At 30.7% G+C, this 23,385-nt stretch overlaps 1 protein-coding gene across 1 annotated transcript in view; it reads left to right on the forward strand.

Moving 5' to 3' along the window:
- Window positions 1-23,385, forward strand: part of LOC134684751 (condensin-2 complex subunit D3-L-like) — a 57,208-nt gene that overhangs the window by 25,077 nt on the left and 8,746 nt on the right. Inside the window, exons 20-39 of the mRNA XM_063544057.1 lie at window positions 907-981; window positions 1,407-1,509; window positions 2,838-2,937; window positions 7,410-7,499; window positions 7,859-7,935; window positions 11,483-11,594; window positions 12,211-12,363; window positions 12,796-13,059; window positions 13,551-13,680; window positions 13,883-13,991; window positions 14,829-14,913; window positions 15,391-15,495; window positions 16,080-16,149; window positions 16,480-16,564; window positions 16,755-16,844; window positions 19,786-19,896; window positions 20,484-20,543; window positions 20,970-21,054; window positions 21,359-21,468; window positions 22,332-22,612. Coding sequence (XP_063400127.1) covers window positions 907-981; window positions 1,407-1,509; window positions 2,838-2,937; window positions 7,410-7,499; window positions 7,859-7,935; window positions 11,483-11,594; window positions 12,211-12,363; window positions 12,796-13,059; window positions 13,551-13,680; window positions 13,883-13,991; window positions 14,829-14,913; window positions 15,391-15,495; window positions 16,080-16,149; window positions 16,480-16,564; window positions 16,755-16,844; window positions 19,786-19,896; window positions 20,484-20,543; window positions 20,970-21,054; window positions 21,359-21,468; window positions 22,332-22,612 — 2,295 coding nt within the window. The remainder of the gene's footprint in view (window positions 1-906; window positions 982-1,406; window positions 1,510-2,837; window positions 2,938-7,409; window positions 7,500-7,858; window positions 7,936-11,482; window positions 11,595-12,210; window positions 12,364-12,795; window positions 13,060-13,550; window positions 13,681-13,882; window positions 13,992-14,828; window positions 14,914-15,390; window positions 15,496-16,079; window positions 16,150-16,479; window positions 16,565-16,754; window positions 16,845-19,785; window positions 19,897-20,483; window positions 20,544-20,969; window positions 21,055-21,358; window positions 21,469-22,331; window positions 22,613-23,385) is intronic.

Below are 23,385 nucleotides of genomic sequence, written 5' to 3' on the forward strand. Positions count from 1 at the left end.
TGGGTTCCGCGGAACCCTTAAGAATTATTTTTATATTTAATATAAGAATTCTCTATATTTTTCTATAAATGAACTTTATCTTATACTTAATAGAAAAATGAAATAAAAAAATGGGGTCACCATTCATTTACGCTCACAATCTGCCTTAAAAAAAAAGCATACATTTTTGTGAATGTCCTTTTTTTCTGTTGAACTAATAGGAGAAAAGCGGTAATATCGAAATAAAAAAAGAACTAAATTACAAATATTGCTTAAATTTTACAATAATTTAGTTTATGTACATCTTATTCGAAAGCAACAATAAAAAATATAGGTCACCGATGAGATAAAAAAGATATTTTCATTTTAATGCCAAAGAATGGCATTTTTGCACCAAAGGGAGATAATTCGGAGCTTTTTCGCTGACATCTACACCTTAAAAGTCACCTGGGGCCACCACGAATTGATTTTTTGGAATGATTTTTGTTTTATATGATAAAGTAACAACTTCTTAAGATAATAAATACAATTTGTAATGAAAAATAAATGTTTCATTTTTTTCTGAAAATCTTATACCCGCAAGCCTCCTTAAATAATAGAAATTCTAGTACTCTCATGAAATGTTGTGTTCTATTCCTTGCATTGAAGTATCATCTCATGTGATTCAAAATCATATTTTGTTTCAGATATAAATCTACATTTTGTCTTTGGTCCGTAACTAATGCTTTCCCGATAAAAAAAATTAGTTTCCTTTACTTATTTTAAAATTTAAAGGATGAAATTTCTTGAAATGTTTGTTTTCCATCTATCCTTCAGCAACATATAAAGTGCTCCCATTTAAAATACGGCCTTGTAGACCTTTTACTTTTTCCATGAAGTTCTTTATATGTAAATCAGAGGATTACAGATAAGTTTGAATTATTTTAGGATGACTAATGAATCACACAGACTTGCCTGGGATGTCCTCAATATAATGACTCGTTCTGAGTCAGTAGATCTAAGGTAAGATTTTTATAGTATACTCTTAAGGTGATACAAAACTCTACAGGGAGATAACTCTGTTAAAATCAACTGAAGGCATCAATCAAGTTCTATTTTTAAGAAAATATTAAGCTACTCAATGATCAAATGTAGTTTTTGTCAAACTGCTATATATCCAATGATATTGTTTCGAGAAAATTTTTTTTATTTTTTTTGAAATTTCATATTTTTGTCTAAGGGTCATAGTAAATAATTTTCAAAATTTTATGAAAATTAAAAAGAGCCAAAATAATTTTAGTATAGGTGTTAAGTACTACCTTAAAAAGAATTTCTTGAAAAAGTGATGTCCTAAATTATTACAGCTTCTGTGATAAAATTTGCATCAACAGAAGAAACTTCATGATACAGAAAGCCTAGTATGTAATTTGAAATGAATTCTTTTTCAGGAAATATTTACAGAAAGCATGTCGACATTGGTCTAGACAGGGAAAGATTAAAGCCACTCTGATTTCCAATTTACAGACTCATGTGAACACAGATAACAACGAAGTATACTTATAGAACTTTATCACTTTTTCTTTGGTTTTTTTTATATCTCAATAATAGTGAAAAAAGTTAAAACAAAACTCTTGGTGAATCTGAAACCCGTTTGTTTTACTGTTCTTTATAACATACAGTTAAATTCTATTTGTAATTTCTTTTTGGACCCTTTCCATAGATGACCCATTGCAAGTTTTAAAATTGTATTCTCCTATCCAGCACATCCTTTTTACCATTTTCAGTCCAAGTTTCTGTTTTTGGCTGTCTTTTTTTTCTTTGAATTATGGGATGTTAGTAGTGTTCCAACAAAAAACAATATTTTAAAACTTTTATTGTCGCTAGTACCTTCATGTAACATTGTTTTTGGACTGTTAGTTATTAGCTCAGTATGTAGTGCTTTATTACTGACATGATCAATAGCATACTTTTCTTAACTGCTGTTGATAAATTAAGAAATCATATTCTAAAAGATGTATATTTTTATATCCTGGTCTCATGGGTTTTCATACTATTTAGAATGTATTTTGATGTCACAATTTCCATTGGAAAACATGCATATTACAAATTCATTTGACTTATGTAAACATTTGATATGACAAAACTTTTTAGGATCCTATGGTCATATTTTTCTTGATGGTTATAGGCATTTAAACATCTTTGCTTTTAAAATGTATAGGTGTGAGCTTCCAAATTCAGGTAAACCCAGAAAGCACTTCAGACACACAAAAGGAGTAGGTCTGGTAAGGACTCATTTTGGCCTTAAATTTCAGTTTACTCTGATGAAAGATTTTGACCACTTTTTAAACACTTAAGTGTCTATTTCACTTGATTCAATTAGTTTATGTGAAAGATTTTAACTGATTAAGTCATTATAAGCGATCCGATTGATGAAAAATCTCTCAAATATGCCAAAAAACGTCACTTTTCAGATGGTTTTTGTCTAAAATGAAAGTGGCCGCATCCGTGTTCATCCACAAGCTTTATATATGTTATGTATTATCATAAAATACAACTTACATCGCAATATTAAGGATGAACACGAATGCGGCCACTTTCGTTTTACACGGAAACCGTCTAAAATTTAACTAAAATGATAGGATTTTGAAGATTTCAGTAATTTAGCATGACTTAATGGTGCTACAACCCGATATATGTGCATTGCAATGTCAAAAACAGCCCATATTTATGTAGCAGAAGCATTCAGCTGTCCAATAAATAACAAAAAGTTTTCATTTTAACAATTTTGTAAAACTGTTATATTTTTGGGCCAAAAAGGGGCCTTAACGGACCAACTCCTTTATAGTGTTTTTTTTATTTTTACATGTGATATTTTTTAGGTAGCTTGGATGTTACTGGCTGAGTTAGCACCAGCTGTTCCTAAGATGTGTCATGGTTTTGTGATAGAGTACTGGGAGCAACAAGCTCATACATCTGATGGTAGGCTATTCAATATTAAATTATGTTAGACTGAAAATCAGTGGTTTTGACTGTACCTGAATGATTTGTTTTATTTGATATTAGATATTAGGCAATAAATGCCGATAATTGATTAAATAACCCAGGTTTACAGTTAAAGATTAAATTGTTGTCCATTGGTAATGGTAAAGTGAATCACTATAGTTGATACAAAATTCTCCATTCAAAAAATATTGACAATATATATAACCTTTTTTTGACTGTAATCATACCAAAAAAGGGGAGATAGAAATGTCTAAACTTTTAATTTTTGAACAACAGTATTAACTCTACATGTAATGATTTATAGATAATTATACTTTGCTGAATTATAAAAATGTGAAAACAATGATGAATTATATATTTATCCTAGTATCATAATGTTACCATTAATCTTTCAGTAGGATATTTGAAAATTAATATATACAAATATTTAAGTTATGATCAGTATTATTGGGGGCATTAAGGTATCCTCATCTGTCTGTAAATATACCTCTGTACGTTCCTAGTCACAACATTGGTTTCCATTTTAATTTAGTTTGCCTCATCCAAATATTATGAAACTTATACAATAGACTGTTTACCTCCAAACACAGATCAAGTATTAATTTGGGTGGCGTCACTTTCACTGTTCTTTAGTTATGTCCCTTGATAATGGTAAATTGCTGAAATTGCTGTTTCAGCATTTAAATTTTACTTCAAATGTTAAAATGCTTGAAGACCATGCTTATTACCTCGAAAAACATTTCAAGTTCTAATTTCGATGACATCACTCACCATTCTGTTCTTATGTCCCTATAAAAATTGAAAGTTTGCCAAATTTATTGTTTTGGGCAGTAAACATACATAATAAATGTCTCAAAGTTTCAAGGAATTACAACAATACAAATAATACTACAACAGATGCACATTTCGACAATTAATGATTTTTCAGTACAAACCAAAAAATCCTTAGGATTGGTTCAGTGGCACCCATGTCCAGTAGTTACATTCTTTTATTTATTTTCTAATTTAAGGGCATACGATACAGTTACAGGGGAGGTAATGACGTTGCTAACGTAAAATGCTATTTTCGCGATGTCAAACTATGACAGATCGGGAAAAGATGCCTTTTTCGACTAATTTCTATCATTCAAACTGATTTAATTTGAAACTGAGTTCATGGACCCCTATTTTTCAAAATGGCATTTTTTTTTTCATTTTGCAGAGTGATTATGTGACCAAAATTTTCTAAAACAGTAAATAGAGGATTTTTTAAAATTTTGATAAACGTTTTTTCCTCAATTTATAAACATTTGATAAATATGAGTTATTTCTGAATAAAAAATGTATAATTTTTAATATTTGATTAAATCAGGTAAAAAATCTGCAAATTTTCACGATTTTGTAAATACAATCGTATGCCTATAAGAAATTTCATTTAAAAAAGAGGCCATGTCTTTTTGCAAGTATATTAATGTATACATTGATACATTTTATAATACATTTCCAGAGATTATTTCAAGTAAGTATTCATGTTGATTTATGCATTAGCTTTGAGCTTCTATGTATATTGGAATATGCTGCCTCTTTGTTGCTTTTTATTTCCATAAGCTATATATTTGGTTTGATTCGTTGTTGCACCGATTGCAAATGTTTTGTTCCAGATTAGATATAGTCCTCTTTTGTTCATGTGCTACTACAAAATTATTTGTTTTTGTACTAGTTTTTTTTTGAAATTTGAAATGATACCCAAAAGTAATTAATGAATTTTGTTGTGTTCTTTTTCTTAATTTTAGTTGAAATTTTGTGTAAAAGCTGATATTTTTTGTTTGTTCATTGCCTGATTTATTAAAAGAAAACTACAAATAAGGATTCCAAACGAAAAATACTTAATAGATATATATAAGTAGTGGATTGATTGAAGTAATTACTTTTTATTTATACTGCAGCTAGAACACTTCCTGCTGTCTTTATCTACCGAATGTGGTAAAAAAATGAGATTTCATGTCAAGATACTTTTGGGATGGGAAATGCCTCTATTTTTGTTTAAACACTTTCATAATTATTATATAACCAGTTTTAGCTGCAGTATCAAATCAATATTACATCAATGTCAGAAAAATATTGACTTTTTGTATTTGGCACATTGATCTAATATTTTATGTTTATTTGATATTTTCTTGAGCTGTTACTGTAATTTTCTTGGTATTTGTCAATTTGCATTTTCTTAAAAAAAAAATTACAATCTTGCCTTATTCTCAATATCAGCCTATATAAGAATTTTTATATTTATTTGTTTTTCAATTAATAAGAAATTAAAAATAAAATAGATTATTAAATGATATGAGCAAATAAGCCCTAATACGGATAATACGGATAAATCAGCATGTGCAATACTGAAAACGTCCCACTGTCGATATAAATCAAGATTTAATATTGCTCTTCGAACAGGGCCAATACAGAAAAAAAGCGGGAAAAAGGCCGTATTAGCCTAGGGCTAATACAGGACGTTCACTTTCGGTACTCAATTTACTTACGCCATTACTTAACTTTGGAAGTATTGTTATGCATAAAAACATTTGTATAATATTTTTTGAATTAAAATCATAAAATAAACAGGTTAAATGATGTGCAATCTTTGAAACGGAAAAACAGGGCCAATACAGAAAAAAGCGGGAAAAAAGCCATATTAGCCCTAGGGCTAATACGGGACGTTCACTTCCGGTTTTTAATTTTCAATATAATCATTTAATAAAAGTGTTATGAACTGGCTGTTTCTGTATTGGCACTGGTATAGATTCTCGGTCAGTTGTATTGGCCCTCGACCCTACGGGTCTCGAGGCCAATACAGAAACAGCCAGTTAATAACACTATAATATTAAAATGCTCACAATTTACCAAGCATAGGATTTTCTACAAACTCGTCCTTCTACTTATTTATCCTCTCCATAGACTTGTAGTCAGAAATATATTGTCCAGTGTTATTTTTTCATGGATTTTTCTAACATTCTAGCAAAATTGCCAATTATTCATCACATTATTTTGTTCAACCGCTAGCTTTATGCAGAAAATCGCCAACCAGTAATGTGTAAATCCTGGTAAAAACATATCTGACTGTTAAAAACAACAATGGCTGCCATCATTCATGATCGTTGGCACAACCAGAAATATAAATAAAACCGGAACAGATTCTGGGAAGGGATGAGGATAATTCCGGGTTTGCTGATTAAATACAATAAATGAATAAAAATCCAAGCAGATCACAAAATTCAGCTATGAAATATAAACACCAAAAGATATATGAAAAAGAAAGAAGAAACAGAAAATAATATTTTATACACTGGCAGATCTAAATTATGTTTAGTTCACAGACATTGTCAAAATCAAATAAATGGGAAATTACTCACTGAAATGCATTTAAGCAATTGTGCACAACTTTCATAACAATATACCCTCTTGTTACATCATATTGTTTTTGTGCATTTTGGGGAGGAGTAGGGCACAACAAAGTCCTATGTTTGTTGTTTTTTGTAGGATAATATACAATTAGATGTAAAAAAAAATTGTCTGGTAAAGCTAGGATGCTTACTAGACTGAATGTCCTGTAAAAATAAAATTCATTTGTGTAGTCTTGAGTTTAGATTTTATACATATGCATCTGGTAGAGCTATCTGTATTTTATGCTTGGCGCTTTATTACAACTTTATAAATTGGCCATGACATGTGTGTCAAATGTAAATATGAAAAAGTGTATTGCTAATATAAAATTGTAATGCATTGATATTTCTTTCCCCATATAATCTCATTGTAAAGTATGTTGGGACAAGGCTATTTTATCACTCCTCATAGAAACTGTTTACCATTTGTTCTCTGGCCAATATAAAACTACCATCATAAGGGATTAGACGGAAAATAAAAAGGCTTTGCTTGTTTCACAAAGCGTTACATAAAAAAATAGCCATAAATATTTCAGATTATGAAAAACAACAAGGCAGGACAACACAGCAATACCACCAAAGTAAATTTAGAAACCTTCAAACTTAACAAACACCTACAAATACAGCTTCTTTCCACATACTGTCAAAAACTGGAATACCTTACCAATAAGACTTAAATATAGAAGATGCATCTTATTTAACAGAGTAGTCACGCAACAAACATTTTTGATTTTAATTTATTTTAAATGAGCACCATATTGAAAGACTAAATTAGTACTTGCGTGATGGGTCTTAGACCCTTTGCATTTCACCGATGTAGATGTAGAGGATGTGGTGTTTGTCATATATTTTAAAATTATTTTCATGAATTTGCATGTACTTTGTCTGTTCTGTTGGTGTAAACTTACTGCCTACAGTGGAGCTGAATTATACATGCAATTGTCCTGAAATGTTATATTTCAGTATTCTCTTTGAAAAACAGAAATATGTTAAGAGTTATAACAAGACATGTTAATTTATTGTCTTATTTTTTAGAGACAGACTATAGCACTCTACAGAGAGTTCTCTCAGTGATGGCATGTTCTGCTAAATTTTTCCCTGAAGATAAAAGAGATAGACTTATTGGTAGGTCAAAGTTGTCATTTTGAGCTCATCTTAAAATATGACTTCAATGAAGAATAACGATCTTTAAAACCATTTTACATATTAAAAGTCTTTTGAATGAAAGAATCTCGGGATAGTTATAGTTCATTTTTTGATATAACTATATTCATAGTAAGTATTAGGTTGCGTATTGCATATACGATGTTACATTTATGATTATTTCATACAGAAATTAATTCACTCAATTTGAAAAGAAAACTATGCATTAAGTTTATATACAACTTCTAAAAAAAATTTAGAAAAATTGATTAACATGATTAAACAGTCTTGAAATTCAACTTAAGATTTACCCATCGAAATAATGAACATATTTATTGCAGATTACTTAAGGAACAGATTATTACAGTTTAATTCTCCCCCAGAACTGATATCCATCACCATAGAAACACTCTCTAAGGTATATATTGTCAGTAGTAGATATTGTTTTTGTTTTCACATAATAAGTCATTGACAGTAATGCCTCGTTCACACAGACATTTAATTCGAATTGAATTCGAATGCAAATCGAATTCGGTGATCGCGTTCACACACTCTTTTTTAATTCGAAATAGAATTGACGTTAGGAAGTACAACGTTACGAATGCGAATTAAACTAATTCGAATTAGTTAATGCGAATCGAATTCGAATTACGTGTGAACTCAGCATAACTTACAATTGATATTTGTATCTTTCTTTCTGATGAAAATACCAGCAATAAAAGTTGCAACATTTTCAAACCTGAATGCAGGTAAAGTTTCACTCTTTGGAAGATAATCATGAATCCTCTTGATAATCACTGACAACCTTGAAATAGTTCATAATTTATATTTGTTATAAATCAGTTCTCTGTAACATTTAAATTTAACCCTTACCATGCGGTGACCGTCATATGATGGGCATACCTAGAACACTGTTATTTAGCTCCAATGGCGTTCCATACCTTTAGAAGTCCACTTTATGATACTTATTTTAAAAGTTATGCATGTTCTGTCAACCTGAGGCTATCCATATTCATGTCTCTCATGTTTAAGTTGCATTTTGAGCACAAATACGGACTTGGAAAATTGAAATCGGCTGAAACTCGATTTTCTGTAGGGGTGGGCTTCCAACTGTGTCTTACATAGGATGTTCAGAGGCATCAAACTTGCATAAATAGTGCAAACCCACTGCAATATAACTGCTGATCATTATTATTATTGAAATACACATAGGAAACGACTACTTCCGGTTTCAGGTCCATTTGAAGTAAAAAATCAGAAAAAATAGTGAAATTCTGTATTTGGGTGGAATCAGAAAAAATGAAGATTTTAACATATTGGGGCATATTGTTTCCCCCATTATATTTAGGAAAGTAAATTAAATGTCAAACCAACAAGTTCAATACCAGCTAACTTGCAGCCAAATTTCATTTAGATATCTTGTACCAGCCAAAAGTTTTATTAAAAAAACATGTCAAATTTGTCAGGAGTGTGACGCTTTTTGTGTGACAGGATTTTTTTTTAATAATTTACATGTTGAGTAAAAATTATTATGATGAATGCATGTATATGAAGATGGTTTATAATCATTCTTCAATACTAGGTTTTGTAGATTATAGATTGGTGTTATCATTGCACAAATATTATGTAAATAAATATACATTGTGAAAAGGTATGTACCAAAAATTAATATTGGCAAAATTTGATAATTTCTAAATTAAAGTGTTATGGTTGTATTTTAAAGGAGTATTTGTGTGTAAAACTGGTAAGTATTTATTGTATACATGTATAAGCTATCCATAAAAGGCTATACAGACATCCTGAGGTGCATAATTCACATATTGGATTAACTTCTATACAAGCACCCAAAAATGTCAGGAGTGTGACAACTGTCTTTAAACATGTACCAAATTTATATAATGCTTTTCATCTTACATTGTTATTTATTTTTCAGAAGCACCTGTTCCATAGAGAAGAAAAACATTTATTGCAGCTGTGATAATCTATATGTTGAATCTACACACTTGATTTTTAGATGTCAGGAGTGTGACACTTTTTTTATACATTCAATGACATTGTTTAAATTTTTTCAATAACATTGTTTAAATTTTAATTACATATTCAAAAAAATGATCCATTGTTACTTGGTGTCAAAATTTTGATAGAAGAAGGTTAGTAAATACAAAATTTAAACAATATATGTCATTGAATGTATAAAAAAAGTGTCACACTCCTGACATCTAAAAATCAGGTGTGTAGATTCAACATATAGATTATCACAGCTGCAATAAATGTTTTTCTTCTCTATGGAACAGGTGCTTCTGAAAAATAAATAACAATGTAGATGAAAAGCATTATATAAATTTGGTACATGTTTAAAGACAGTTGTCACTCCTGACAATTTTTGGGTGCTTGTATAGAAGTTAATCCAATATGTGAATTATGCACCTCAGGATGTCTTTATAGCCTTTTATGGATAGCTTATACATGTATACAATAAATACTTACCAGTTTTACACACAAATACTCCTTCAAAATACAACCATAACACTTTAATTTAGAAATTATCAAATTTTGCCAATATTAATTTTTGGTACATACCTTTTCACAATGTATATTTATTTACATAATATTTGTGCAATGATAACACCAATCTATAATCTACAAAACCTAGTATTGAAGAATGATTATAAACCATCTTCATATACATGCATTCATCATAATAATTTTTACTCAACATGTAAATTATTAAAAAAAAAATCCTGTCACACAAAAAGCGTCACACTCCTGACAAATTTGACATGTTTTTTTAATAAAACTTTTGGCTGGCACAAGATATCTAAATGAAATTTGGCTGCAAGTTAGCTGGTATTGAACTTGTTGGTTTGACATTTAATTTACTTTCCTAAATATAATGGGGCAAACAATATGCCCCAATATGTTAAAATCTTCATTTTTTCTGATTCCACCCTTATGTTGATTAAAAAAAAAAGAGAATATATTCTATATATTCAATAATTTCATGAAATTTCGATAGAATTGCCTGCTGGTTTTTGATACTTTTCTTCCAACATGTGATAAATGCATTCATATTATATATTTTTTGATATATATGTTATGTGTCAAATATGTCAGGAGTGTGACAAAATCCCAGAAATGGATGCTTTTCTAAAAAGATGATTACTTTAAAAGTGTAGCCTATATTGGTATATTTTTTTTTGCTGATTGTTACCAAAAGTTGCGTCTTTAATGGAAAGGTGTTTTTGTTAATATTCTTAAGCAATTTTTTTCTGTATTTAAACTTTTATAACCAGGTCATTCATAATCTGCCATACATAAAGTGCTAAAACAGGATTTTTTTCAAATTAATGGCGATAATGTAAAGAGAATTTGGTATCCAAATGTTCCTTAATCAACCTGGCATTAATAGGAAATATGTTTATGCTTTTAATGTATTCTTAATTGATGTAAATCATGTGTATATGTTTAGTTGTATTTGCTCAAATTACTGATTTTGTTAGTTATTAAAAGTTAAAATTATTCTTAATGTCTTAATGCTTTGTCTGGACACTTAAGTTTCATAAAATAAATGATATGGTGAATGTGGTGAGACAAATCCTGAACCCCAAAAAATATGTTTATTTTTGACCATGCTCGTCACACTTTTGCCTCATTTTTTCTGATTCCACCCATTTTTGGTCCAAATGACCTCCTGTAGACTGCTGAGCCAAGATCAGATTCACTACCACCTAACAACTATTGGGTTCAATTTGTTAACTATGGTCCACTCTACATACTGGCTACAACTGGATACCTTTACCAGCATCCTGGGTCTTCTGGGTCAAGAGAAAGGACGAAAAATCGTCAGAATTGACGCTGTTTGCACCTGATAACCAACTTTGGGGCACTAAGTTAATAGTTAAATTTTGTTAAGTTTGACCGTTAGATATTATGCCATATTTTTTAGTTGTATTGAATTATTTCAGTTGTGTGAAAGTAAAGCTGAAGCAACAAACAAAAGATCTGAGAAAGATGCCTGGTGTGTCGACTTACTGAAGGCTTGTGATACCTACCTGTCCCATGTTATATTAGAAGAATGTAAGGATTTACTGTATACTTTGGCCACATCAATTTTATTTCTAGATCTGTGGGTTTTCCCCCCCTGTTTTGTAGTTGTTTTTTTTTAAATAAAAGAATTCACTGGTTCTGCAAAATTTTGGTTGCATGTTCATCTTTTTTTTCCCCACATACAAACTTTATTTTGCAAATACACATGTGGTAAACCCATATGTTAAGGAAAATACAAAAATTTCAACACCATTGTTTGTTTTTGTGCTGGCTCATTGGTGTGGACTGAAAATTATGAACAAAAGACCGGGTACAGATGAGCTTTCAGATTTAAATTCAAAGACCTGTTCTATGAAAATAAATATGATGATTGTTTTGATCTATGATGGACCTTAAGCAACAATTATTCAATCCTTACCATACAATGAACACAACTATCTTATATCTTTAGGGGCAGATATTTTGATGCATACACATATTTGTTTTTGTTAAACATTTTACCTAGCAAGCCTCTAGTAAACCTATTGGACTGGATTTTATTCAAACTGCATAGGAAAGGATCATGAACTAATAAATGAATTAAAAAAAACAAAATCTGTTAAAGTCTTTGTTTTTCTATAATTTTAATTTTTCTAAACTATTATAGATGTTGATCCAATAAATGAGGATATGGTAGTACGACACTTGTTTACATTGGGAGAGATAGCACAGATATGTCCCGCAAAAACACCAAAGAGAATCTTCCTTATTGTACAGAGTATGATTGCTGCTCCCTGTATCTCAGCTCCAGCTTCACATGGTAAGGTTAATAGCTACAATGAATTTTTTTTAAGACTATATAAACAAAAACATATTTGAGGATTGATTGTTAATCCTTCAAAATGACCATTATTAATATAGTAAATGTGGGACCATTTTCATAAAAATATTACATAAAAAATTACCATTGTATCATACATTATTAACTGTAAATTCAGAAATTATCAGGAGGAACTTTTTATTGTGGATAATGTGACTGGTTGATTATTACAATAATGAGATCATGAATTCTGACATTTGATACATATATCTGTATGCAGATTTTCCTTAAATCGCAATAATCAATATAACTTTTTTTTCCATTCTTAAATAATCACAATAATAAATGCACACAATATTAACAGTAATATCATATTTCATAAAATGCAGCTTTAAGATATTTGTAAATAGAACTTTTGTGTGTTTACAATAGGATCAGTTAACATATCCAGTGGTTCCACAGAAAGTTCAGAGAATTCAGAGAAGACTACAAGAGCTTCCAGTAGAGCCTCGACAAGAACTTCTACAGGCTCTGTGGGCTCTACTGAGGATCATACAGATTTAACACAGAAAACACAGTTACGATTCTCCCAGCAGACTCAGGGTTTCTCACAGATACAACTTACTCAAGCATTCTCACAGTTCCAAGGATCAAAGATGTCTAATAGGATCAGAGCTTTTGCTTTCATTGCTCTCGGTAAGAATTCTTTTTTATTTTAAAATTTTGTATTATTTTCCACTTAAATATGCAATTAATTTGGTTATGTGATCAGTGTAAGTGAATAAGTATTTCAAGTACTTCTAGAATTTCAATTACAAAATGGTTAAGCTGTGATTAGCTATAAACTAAAAACATGTTTATTGTATTTGTCTAACATGTTTGAATGATAAGCTCTTCTACTTTTATGGTTTATGCTGGCCTTGATAACCAAATACTTAAAAATTTATATTGCTGCTTTTCCACTCAAGTGTGTGTAATTCAGGACCAAATAAGAGCAAAGATTGCTTGTATCAGTGTGTCTTTCTAACACAAGCAAAATTCATATTTATAGCACATTATCAATTTCATGTATTGTTATGCAAAAAATAGTTACTATTGGATACAATGCACCAATCTATTATTGTCATCATTTTCAAATTTTTACCGATTTGTCTTGATTTAAACTGGCTATATTTTTATTTTTAAAGGTAAACTGTGTCTTCAGAATCCAGACTTGGCAAAGAAATGTGTTGCTGCTTTAGCAAGAGAACTAGAAACTTGCAAGGACCCTACAATACGTAATAATGTAGTCATTATAATGTGTGATCTATGTGTCAGGTAAGCTAACCAAAATGTGATATATTTAATAAATTTAGCCTTGCAATCCTTACATGATTTGACAATAAGTACATACTTAATTCCTGATAAATTCTTTACAGTTTTCATTGTTTTGTGAAATTGTTTTATCTACTGTTTCAACAAGCATTTGAACTTTGGAGACAATTGTTGATGCTAATCACAGAGTGAATCTATTTTGTAGGTACACCACCACAGCTGATAGATATGTATCTAATATTGCTGCTTGTCTAAAAGATGAATCTCCATTGGTTAGGAAACAGACACTAACACTGTTTACAAGGTTACTTCAGGTAATTATCTTTGACCTAGCATGTCTTTGCAACAACTACTGGTAAATTGCCTCAAAAAATACTCAAAACAGCAGGTTTCAATGGTAAAGGTGAACCACCATATTAAATGTTTAAAGAATGACACATATTCTATCAGGTTGTATGTAGACTAGAAAACCCACTAAATCATGTATCCATGGAAAAGCAGGTTTTCCATTATCCCTGAAAATTGGTACCCACGAATAATAATGAATCGACAGTACCAGCACCAAAATATATAAAAATTTATGAGATTGTTATTCATTTAAGGTTTGAGACAGCAATCGAACCTGGTATAAAGGTAACTTCCTTTAAGTAATGAATCCACATAAAATGGTTATTTAATAAACATGAATATGCCATGGAAATATGAGAATTTATGCTGTGAAAATAAATCAGCTGTTAATTGTAGACTGTGTATTTTTTCTCTGTGAAAGAATATGAAATTAAATTTACAACAGTAGATAAAGATTTACTTACAAGTTATAGATATAATAAGATGTGGTATGAGTGCCATTGAGATAACTCTCCATCCAAGTCACAATTTGTCAAAAAAACATTATAGGCCAAAGGACGGTATTCAACACGAAGCCTTGGTTCACACCAAAAAGTAAGCTATAAAAGGGTCCCAAAAATGACTTAGTGTAAAACCATTCAAATGGTTATACCAAAGATCTAATCTATATGTAAAAACAAGAAAAGAGAAACATTTATGAACCACATCAACGAACGACAACTACTGAATATTGGGTTCCATATGCCAATATTCTGTATACCAGTATGCACTATGAATTACTTTGAAGCTTCATTTCATTACAGGAAGATTTCTTGAAATGGAAAGGAGTATTGTTCTTCAGATTCATAATGACATTACTGGATTCTAATAAAGAGATAGCAGATTTTGGTAGGTTTGGTATTTTTAATGTATAAAGGATAATGAACATTTCATAACTTAAACAATTATTTTTTTTAAATAAAAGCAGACATGTGAAATATGTCAATGATCCAGTAATCCTACAGCACAAATTAATTAAAGACTTCAAGACAGCAACATACAGTCTTCAACAATATACAGGAGTCTGGAAAATTTGTTATACTCTTAATCACAAGAATAAAAAAAGTTACAAATAAATTGAACAGAAACTTTATAATGTTAGCTCCCAGAGATCACAATCAAAATCCCAGATTCCTGACAAATTTTTATCGTAGAAAGCATTCAGGCCGCTTGAGAGTGGGAAAGTAAATCACGGGAAGGGACTGGATTATTCGGTTTATGATTATTTTCATTTTTGAGAATGCATAAAGTAATAGAAAAATTTCAAATTTTAAACTAATTTGTTTTAGAAAATGCACATCCTTAAATTAAATGTTTTTATTTCAGCTGAGTTCTGTCTGGTTCATTTATTGATGCAGAGGCACCCCACCATGTTCTTCCAACATTTTTTAGAATGTATATTTCATTTTAATGCCTATGAAGATCATGCAAGTAAGTGAACCTAAATTTATGATGTTTCTATTATCTTCTGTCATAAGTTGAAAATGATCAGTTTTTGAAAAGTTGAAAATCTAGTTGAGGGAAAAAAAATTGTTTTGATTTCATGGCTTCGCTTAAGTCTGTATAAAAGCCTTAAGATAATTTGTATGTGTTTCAACATCTTAATAAACCCATAACGATTCCACAATACTCAAGAAAATATCAAAACATAGGAAGTATGCCAAGATTGATAATAATTATTGCGAAGCCTATCATAGTTTTCCACAGATTTACCTGCAAGTTACCTGTCCAATTAAACTTTGTAGGTTCTATTGTCCCATCTAACAAATGGTCAGGCAAATTAATCAATGAGTGAGATTTCTCCTAGAAGAAATTTAAATGTCCATGTGAATAAACTACACAGAGAACAATAGCTATTGTATTGATTCAATGGGACAGGTAAACTTGCAAAAGTTTAAATACCTTGGTAAAGAGCAGACGACTCTGTGGAAAACTTTCATTTGGTTCGCTATAAATCCACAGTTATCCAGCACCATAGAGTTTATGTTATATCGTAATATCATTTAATTTTCCAGCTTTCAACAAGTTTCCACAAAATGAGAAAGAGAAGAGAATGTTTTGTTTGAATGGGGATCATAATGCCAGGTAGTGTATGGTTAATATCAAATGAGCTTTACAACTGGCCCTTGTCAAGTCAAATGATAATTCTGCTAGTAAATCTAATAAGTGGAATACAAAATGGACTTCCATGAAAACACACTAAACATTAAAAAAAGTCTTACATAGAAATATCTAACCTAATAGAAATGCTGTTTTGTTACAAATAATTGAGAAATTCTGACTTGAGCCCCGTAGTCAGCACTTTGGTGTTGACATAAATATAACTATTAAGTAATGATTTCTTTATTTATCTTATTATTCAATTTATCTTTGTCTGATTTGTCAATAAAAAGAATTTATGACTTTGTTTTACAGTAAAAGATTAAAGCTATATTTGTTTATGTTGGAGTATATGACTGATGAACACAGATTTCAGATGACTGCCAAAATGGCACAAGAGGTATATATATAACAAAGATATTTCTCTTCCATTAAAGAATAAGCATTGTGTGTCACTTTCTATACAATATAAATAGTCACAACTTTTAATCAGTTCCATTATTTTTTTTTCATATGAATTTTATATAACTTGTATCAGTTTGAATAAGATATAGTTTGATGTATAGTATTACATAATAATTTTTTTCCAGATACTTGGAGGTGTTGTTGATGGAATTATACCACTGAATGATAAAAGCAGTGTGTTACTGAAGGATACATTAGCTATACTTAGTAGTAAGGTAAGACAAAACAAGTTCTTTTATTTTGAACTACTGTGGGCTTTTTTTTGTGGGTAACAAGTAGCTTTGATTTAGAAAAAAATGTACATTAATAGATCCATAATTTAGAAATTTTTAATTGATGTTTATATTAATGTTTCATGTTCTGTCCGACTCAGCTTCTGTTAAAATCATTATTTATTTAGGTGGACGATAAACATTTTATTACTAGATTTATGATGTCTGTGGTAGAGACGGCAATGTTTTCTTAACCGTCTCATGACTTGGTGCACGTGTTAAATTTTCAATCTTTGTCAGGTTTATTCAGTCAGTTGCATTGATAAGATAGTAATAGTATAGAAGTGCAAACAATTCTCGTTGAAGAAACCGGAAAACCACTTTCCCTGAACTATTTTATAAGCAAGCTGAAAACAATACTCATAGCATTAGGATATAGTGACAAGGATTATAGCGGACATTCTTTTCGATCAGGTGCGGCCACAAGTGCTAGTTCTCAAGGTATTGAGGACAGCATGATACAAACACTGGGACGTTGGAAATCAGATTGTTTTAAACGTTACATTAGAACTTCCAAATTGGATATTAAATCCGCGCTGGAAAAGATTAAATGACAAGATACAAAAACGTTTTTTACCATCGGTTATAACTTTGTAATTTGTCCTCCATCCTAGCCTTGTGTCTTTTCTTCTCACGTTGATCTCAATATTGTGGTTAAGGATTTTTATATTGACATTAATTTTTCTCTAGATCAACTTTAATTTTAACAAGACACAAGGTTTCATCAGGCACAACATCTTCAATCTTTTGGGGTTACTCAATATGCAACTTGGGCAGGCAACATAACGTTACATATTTCGTTTTGGGCTATGATATTTTATTTTGGCCAAATATAATATCGTTTCCCCAAAACATTTCTGAGTAGTTTGGGTGCCTACGTGCCTAAACGAGGAATAGTCTCATCTTGATTGCTCAACAGCTCTATTTCACGTCGGTCTATGCCCACAAAGATTTACTCTTATGCGGTACCACGTGGAAAATCAAGTAAGGCTATACCGCTCGGGAACGGCTTGCTAAAGTACTCTGAGACAAGTAGACTGGTAGTCGTACACACAAGTGTATGCAAATACCCCTATGGTGACGCATTTCTGTCAAAGATATGTGGCTAGCTCAGGCACAGTATTTTAGCGGCAAATTATCCTTAATTATCTGAGAACACACTATCATTTTATGTACATACTGTGTGTTTTGTGTCAACTGCAGGTAGCATGTAATTTGTTTTGTTCTTGATTTACAATATGACAGAACTGAGTGAATTACATGATACTAGAGAAAAAATATCCTCAAGCATTCACACAGTGTGCCGCGCACACTGCTCGGATAGTTAAGTATAATGTTGGCGTCAGTTAGTTTACATTCATCGCTTTTTATTCACTGACGCCAAGGAAGTTTTCTGTAACATAACGTGTTGCCCTTAAGCCCAAATATTTGTATAATAAAAATAATTATTTTATTATGTTTTATATTCTTTCAGTACTCAAACAATCAGACTGGGTATCTTGAAATACTTCCTGCTGGACGTTTACAGGCTTTATATCAACAATAACTACTTTCGTAATTATGGTATATTGTCTGTGATCGTTCTTATAGACGGTCATTAAAAGCTATCAATTATCTGCGGTCAAGGTTAATTTATATGTATTTGTACATCTCTAATCATTGTTCACGCCTGTAATTCTCTTATCAAAGGTCTATTAAGGTCAACGCATTGAGGTTTTATTAGTTAATTGGCTTTGGTCTGCTGTGTCGGTATTAACTTTGGATCATACGCTTGATGTGTATTTATTATGTTTGAAACATGTTGTATAAATTTGAGTTTTTAACAAATTTATCAAACTAGCTTGTTTCAAAGTTACATTAACAATATAATTTGTGGGGTTTAAACTTACATTCATAAAATTGGTCAAATAAGTTTCCTTTGAATCCACAGTAGTAGATGTTGCACAAATGTAGGAAGTTTTTAAGTTCAGGATCAAAATATATCAGATCAATTGTTGTAAGTCTTGAATTTAAGATAATACAAAAAAGAAGATATGGTATGATTGCCAATGAGACAATTATCCACAAAAGACCAAAATGGCACAGACATAAACAACTATAGGTCACCGTACGGCTTTCAACAATGAGCAAAGCCCATACCGCATAGTCAGCTATAAAAGGCCCCGATAAGACAATGTAAAACAATTCAAAGGAGAAAACTAACGACCTTATTTATGTAAAAAAATGAACGAAAAACAAATATGTAACACATAAACAAAAGACATCCACTGAATTACAGGCTCCTGACTTGGGACAGACACATGCATAAATAATGTGACGGGGTTAAACATGTTAGCGAGATCCCAACCCTCCTCCTAACCTGGGACAGTGGTATAACAGTACAGCATAAGAATGAACTGTAAAAATCAGTTGAAAAAGGCTAAACTCATCAGATAGACAAAAATACAAGTTGACGTGGCTGGGTACTTATACATCCCGACACAAAAGACGCAATGAATAGATCTGAGAGTACTCGCAGTTATCAGACAGCTAGTTCAAAGCCACTAACAACTAATAAAAAAAATAATGCATCTAAGACTTATTTTAAAGCAACAAAAACAAATTGTAAATCTTAATTTGTTTTACACTTACACTCAATACATTCATATTTTGTTACAAGCATATGATGTATATTGAAATGAAATTTTACAGTTTTTAGCAGAAAAGGCTAAACAAACATTCTCTTAGGAATTAAGTATTGAATAAAAAAAAAATACAACAACTTTTTTATTCCAAATTGAGACTGTTAATTTGAACATGATTTGTGCTGTTTAGGCAAGTTGGAGAGTGGGTGGTTGCTAGAGCATATCATTTTGTAGGAACATTATTTATCTTTTATTTTTAGGAAATTAAACTATCTTCATTACGTGCCAAACCACAGGATGAGATGGCTGGTGACGATGAAGAAAGAGCTGCTGTGGTCATGGCTGTTGCCAAAAAGACATTAATCACACAGGTACACATGTACTTAAAAAATGACTTATAATTTAGAACCTGTTCAAGCTTAACAATTCAATGTTCTGGAGATAAAATATGATGTCTACTACGTGCCCTTGTTAAATAGGTTAATTACAGGACAGTTTTATTTCAATTATTTATACCATTTTAAAGGCAAGTCAATAAAACAAGGAGCTTTCCCTGCTTAATTTTTTAACAGTTTCTAATTTCTACCCATGAATTGTCTAGATAATTTTAATGAAATATATTGGTGTCTTTGATCCTGAAAGAAAGTCTCTTTTTTTTGGAAATTGTGCGGAGGTTAGTACAAGCATGTTTCAAGTAAAACAAAATATATATACTGTAGAAACATTGATTTTTGTGGTGTTCAAATTTCATGGTTTTGTCTCTATAAGATATCATGGGGATTTAATTTTGTGGTCTCCTTAAATGTAAGTGGTATTATATGGAGGTTACATTTTTGTGGGGACTTTAATTTTGTGGATATATTCTTTCCACGAAAATTTCTGCTTTTACAGTAGTTTGTAGTTTTTACATATTTGAAAAATTGCACTTTTTTTCATCCCTTTCATATTTTTATTGCAGGTTGTGAAAAAAAATGTGATAGAAAACATTGTGCCAATTGTTGTCTCCCTTAAACACATGGTAAGAAAACATTTACAACAATGTTACTGAAATCAATCAGAAAAATTATAATTTTAAAATGAAAATTTGCCTCCTATTCCTACCATGCATTCAATTTTGGAACACCCCTGAGCAAATTTGATCCAAAGATAAAATTTACTTTGAAATAATTTCAAGATTCCAAATTTTGATGTCTTCATATATATGGGGATATAATTCAAAATTTTTTTTTTTTTACAGAATGTATAATGCAATAAGCTATTATGCTATACATGTATTTTAAGGACTTTTTAACATTTATTTGATTGGATTGGTTAATTTTAACCAAATGAAAGCCCTTTGAATTTTATTGATTGTGAAAGTGAAATTGCACTTTATTATTTGAATCTTATGTTATTGTCAGTTTGCCACCGTCGTGCAATGTTAGATACTACATGTTTATTACAGTTAGAACAACAAAGATCTCCAGTATTGAAAGACCTGATGATGTATCTTAGAGAACTGCTGAAAGATTATAAAAATGAAGTACAAGGTATATGAATGTTAAGTAGACATTGTTTTATTAATATTCTGAAGGTTTAGTACTTCTACTGAGTTATTGGATATAACTAACATTTAGATTCACTGGTTTAATTTAACATTAACATGTTTTGCATTTAACAATTAAATAAATTTGGCAACAATTTCAAATATGGGTATTACATAGTAAATAAAGCACATGTTTGACTCATGAAAAATTACATATTCCAACGTACATTTAATAAATATTTTAACTTTGAAATCAAAATGGGTGTTTGTCTTTACAGAAAAATTAAATAATATTTGACCTTTTATAGAGATTTTATCAGCAGATAAACAGTTAGCCACTGAGATTGAGTTTGACTTAAGAAAGTTTGAAGAACAAGAGGAAGAGACAGAAAGACAGAGGAATGCAACAATAGTTCAGGTTCATATTTAATATGTTTTATTTTGTCCAAGCTAGGCTACAAACTATTTTATAATACTCAATGAGTGAAAGAGGACCCACATTGGTTTTGAGGTTGAAAGTTGTGTTGTTCTCGCTGTGTTGAAGACCCATTGGTGACCTTTGGCTGTTTTCTACTCTTTCGTCAGGTTGTTGTCTCTTTGACACATTCCCCATTTCCATTCTCAATTTATAAAGTCACAGCAGCAATTGGTAGAACGAACTTAGGGCATAATGTTTGTTTCAGAATGACATATGATTCAATGTCTAGCCTTCACTAAACTCTGCTTTAAAAAGCTCCTTTCAAAGAACAATACCTTGATTGTCAGCAATTTACAACATTTAACAAATTGTCAGTAGATTAACAAGCTTCATCAGAAAAAAAACCCAACCCCAGACAGGACTGGATAAATAAACAAAAAAAACCACCACCAATTTCATCTGAATAAGAGAGAGAAAAAATCACTTGACACAACCCTTTAATGAATTGTAGGTGCCATTTTTTAAGTCAATTTTAATTTCACAATATAACTTTGTGGGATAGAGTTGCAGCCACAAAAGCTTGAACCTTATTAGGTTAACAGGTTAGAAGAACAACATTATTGAGAAGATTGAAGATTGGAGTTTCTAGTAAGCTGCAATTTTTCTTATAAAAACACCATCAATGCTTTGTGAATTGGTTCACTTTTACTTTCAAGGTCAGAGGTACTTAATGGCATTGTTAAAGCAAAGCTATTCAAATAACATTGGATTTCAAGTGGATGCTCTCCTTAATGGTGTGTCTATTATGATTTTGTGTTTACACTGTCTTATAGTGTTTTTTTTTCGTTTTTTTTTCATCTCAGGCTACATCCCATCCAGGAAGTCCACAGGTTTCATCTAAACCAACCACCCCATCTGGATCTAAACCAGGAACTCCTTCATCATCTAAACTTTGTTCCCCAAGATTACCAATCCATGGAGGTTCTCCTAGATTGGAGAACCATAAAGGTTCACCTAGACCTGGGTCATCAACAAGGAAAGTACAAAAAGGTGGTTCTAAACAAGTATCAGACCATGATGGATCTGTCATGGGTCCACCTGCAGTCCAAGTTACAGGTGCTACTCCTATGAAGACACCTGCTAGGTAAGAACACTTTAATCTTGTCTGCAACAACATTTTTTAAATACTAGGCAAAGGTTTAACTTAGTTTTATTTATCAGGTTTATTTTGGATAAAGTATTTTTTGATATTATTTTATTATTATATATACATGTATATAGCATCCATGCCAGGGTTGAATTTAAAAGAAATGCAAATACAAAAAATATTACATTTTTTTCTTGACAAGAAAGATCTATTAGAGATTTCATGAAAAGACATGTAATTCAATAAAAACTGATCCATTCGTCATTTAGCTGGTTATAACTGGTTTTGTACAAAAAGGAATTGCACATAACAAGTGCGACCTTATTAATTTCCATTCAATCTTAAAGGATTCTATAGGTCTTATTTGTATCGAAAGATTTAGAATTAGAGATATTTATAGAAAAAATATTCATCACTCAAACTGGATAAAAAATTTTCTCAATTTTTTTTTTATTGATACATGTATTAAGTGTAATCCATATTAACAAAATTAATTTCACCATTTTCACAAGTTGATGTCAAATTTACTAGCAAGTTCAATATAGAAGATTTATGCATAATGGAGTTCAGTTTTGATATGATTTTAGAACCAGTAGTAAATTGCATTAAAAAAAAAATGGTCATGTCCTATAGATTTCAAATTGCTTCATGTCAATGAAACTGTCAATCACAAACAACCTTGTAGTCCTGTAGGTTCACTTTCAGGTGTATTAATTTCTATGTTTGTTATCAGTGGTAGGTTTAAATGCATTGTTTAGGAGATACAATAT

Source organism: Mytilus trossulus, chromosome 9, assembly GCF_036588685.1.
Source record: "Mytilus trossulus isolate FHL-02 chromosome 9, PNRI_Mtr1.1.1.hap1, whole genome shotgun sequence".
NCBI classification, from domain to species: domain Eukaryota; kingdom Metazoa; phylum Mollusca; class Bivalvia; order Mytilida; family Mytilidae; genus Mytilus; species Mytilus trossulus.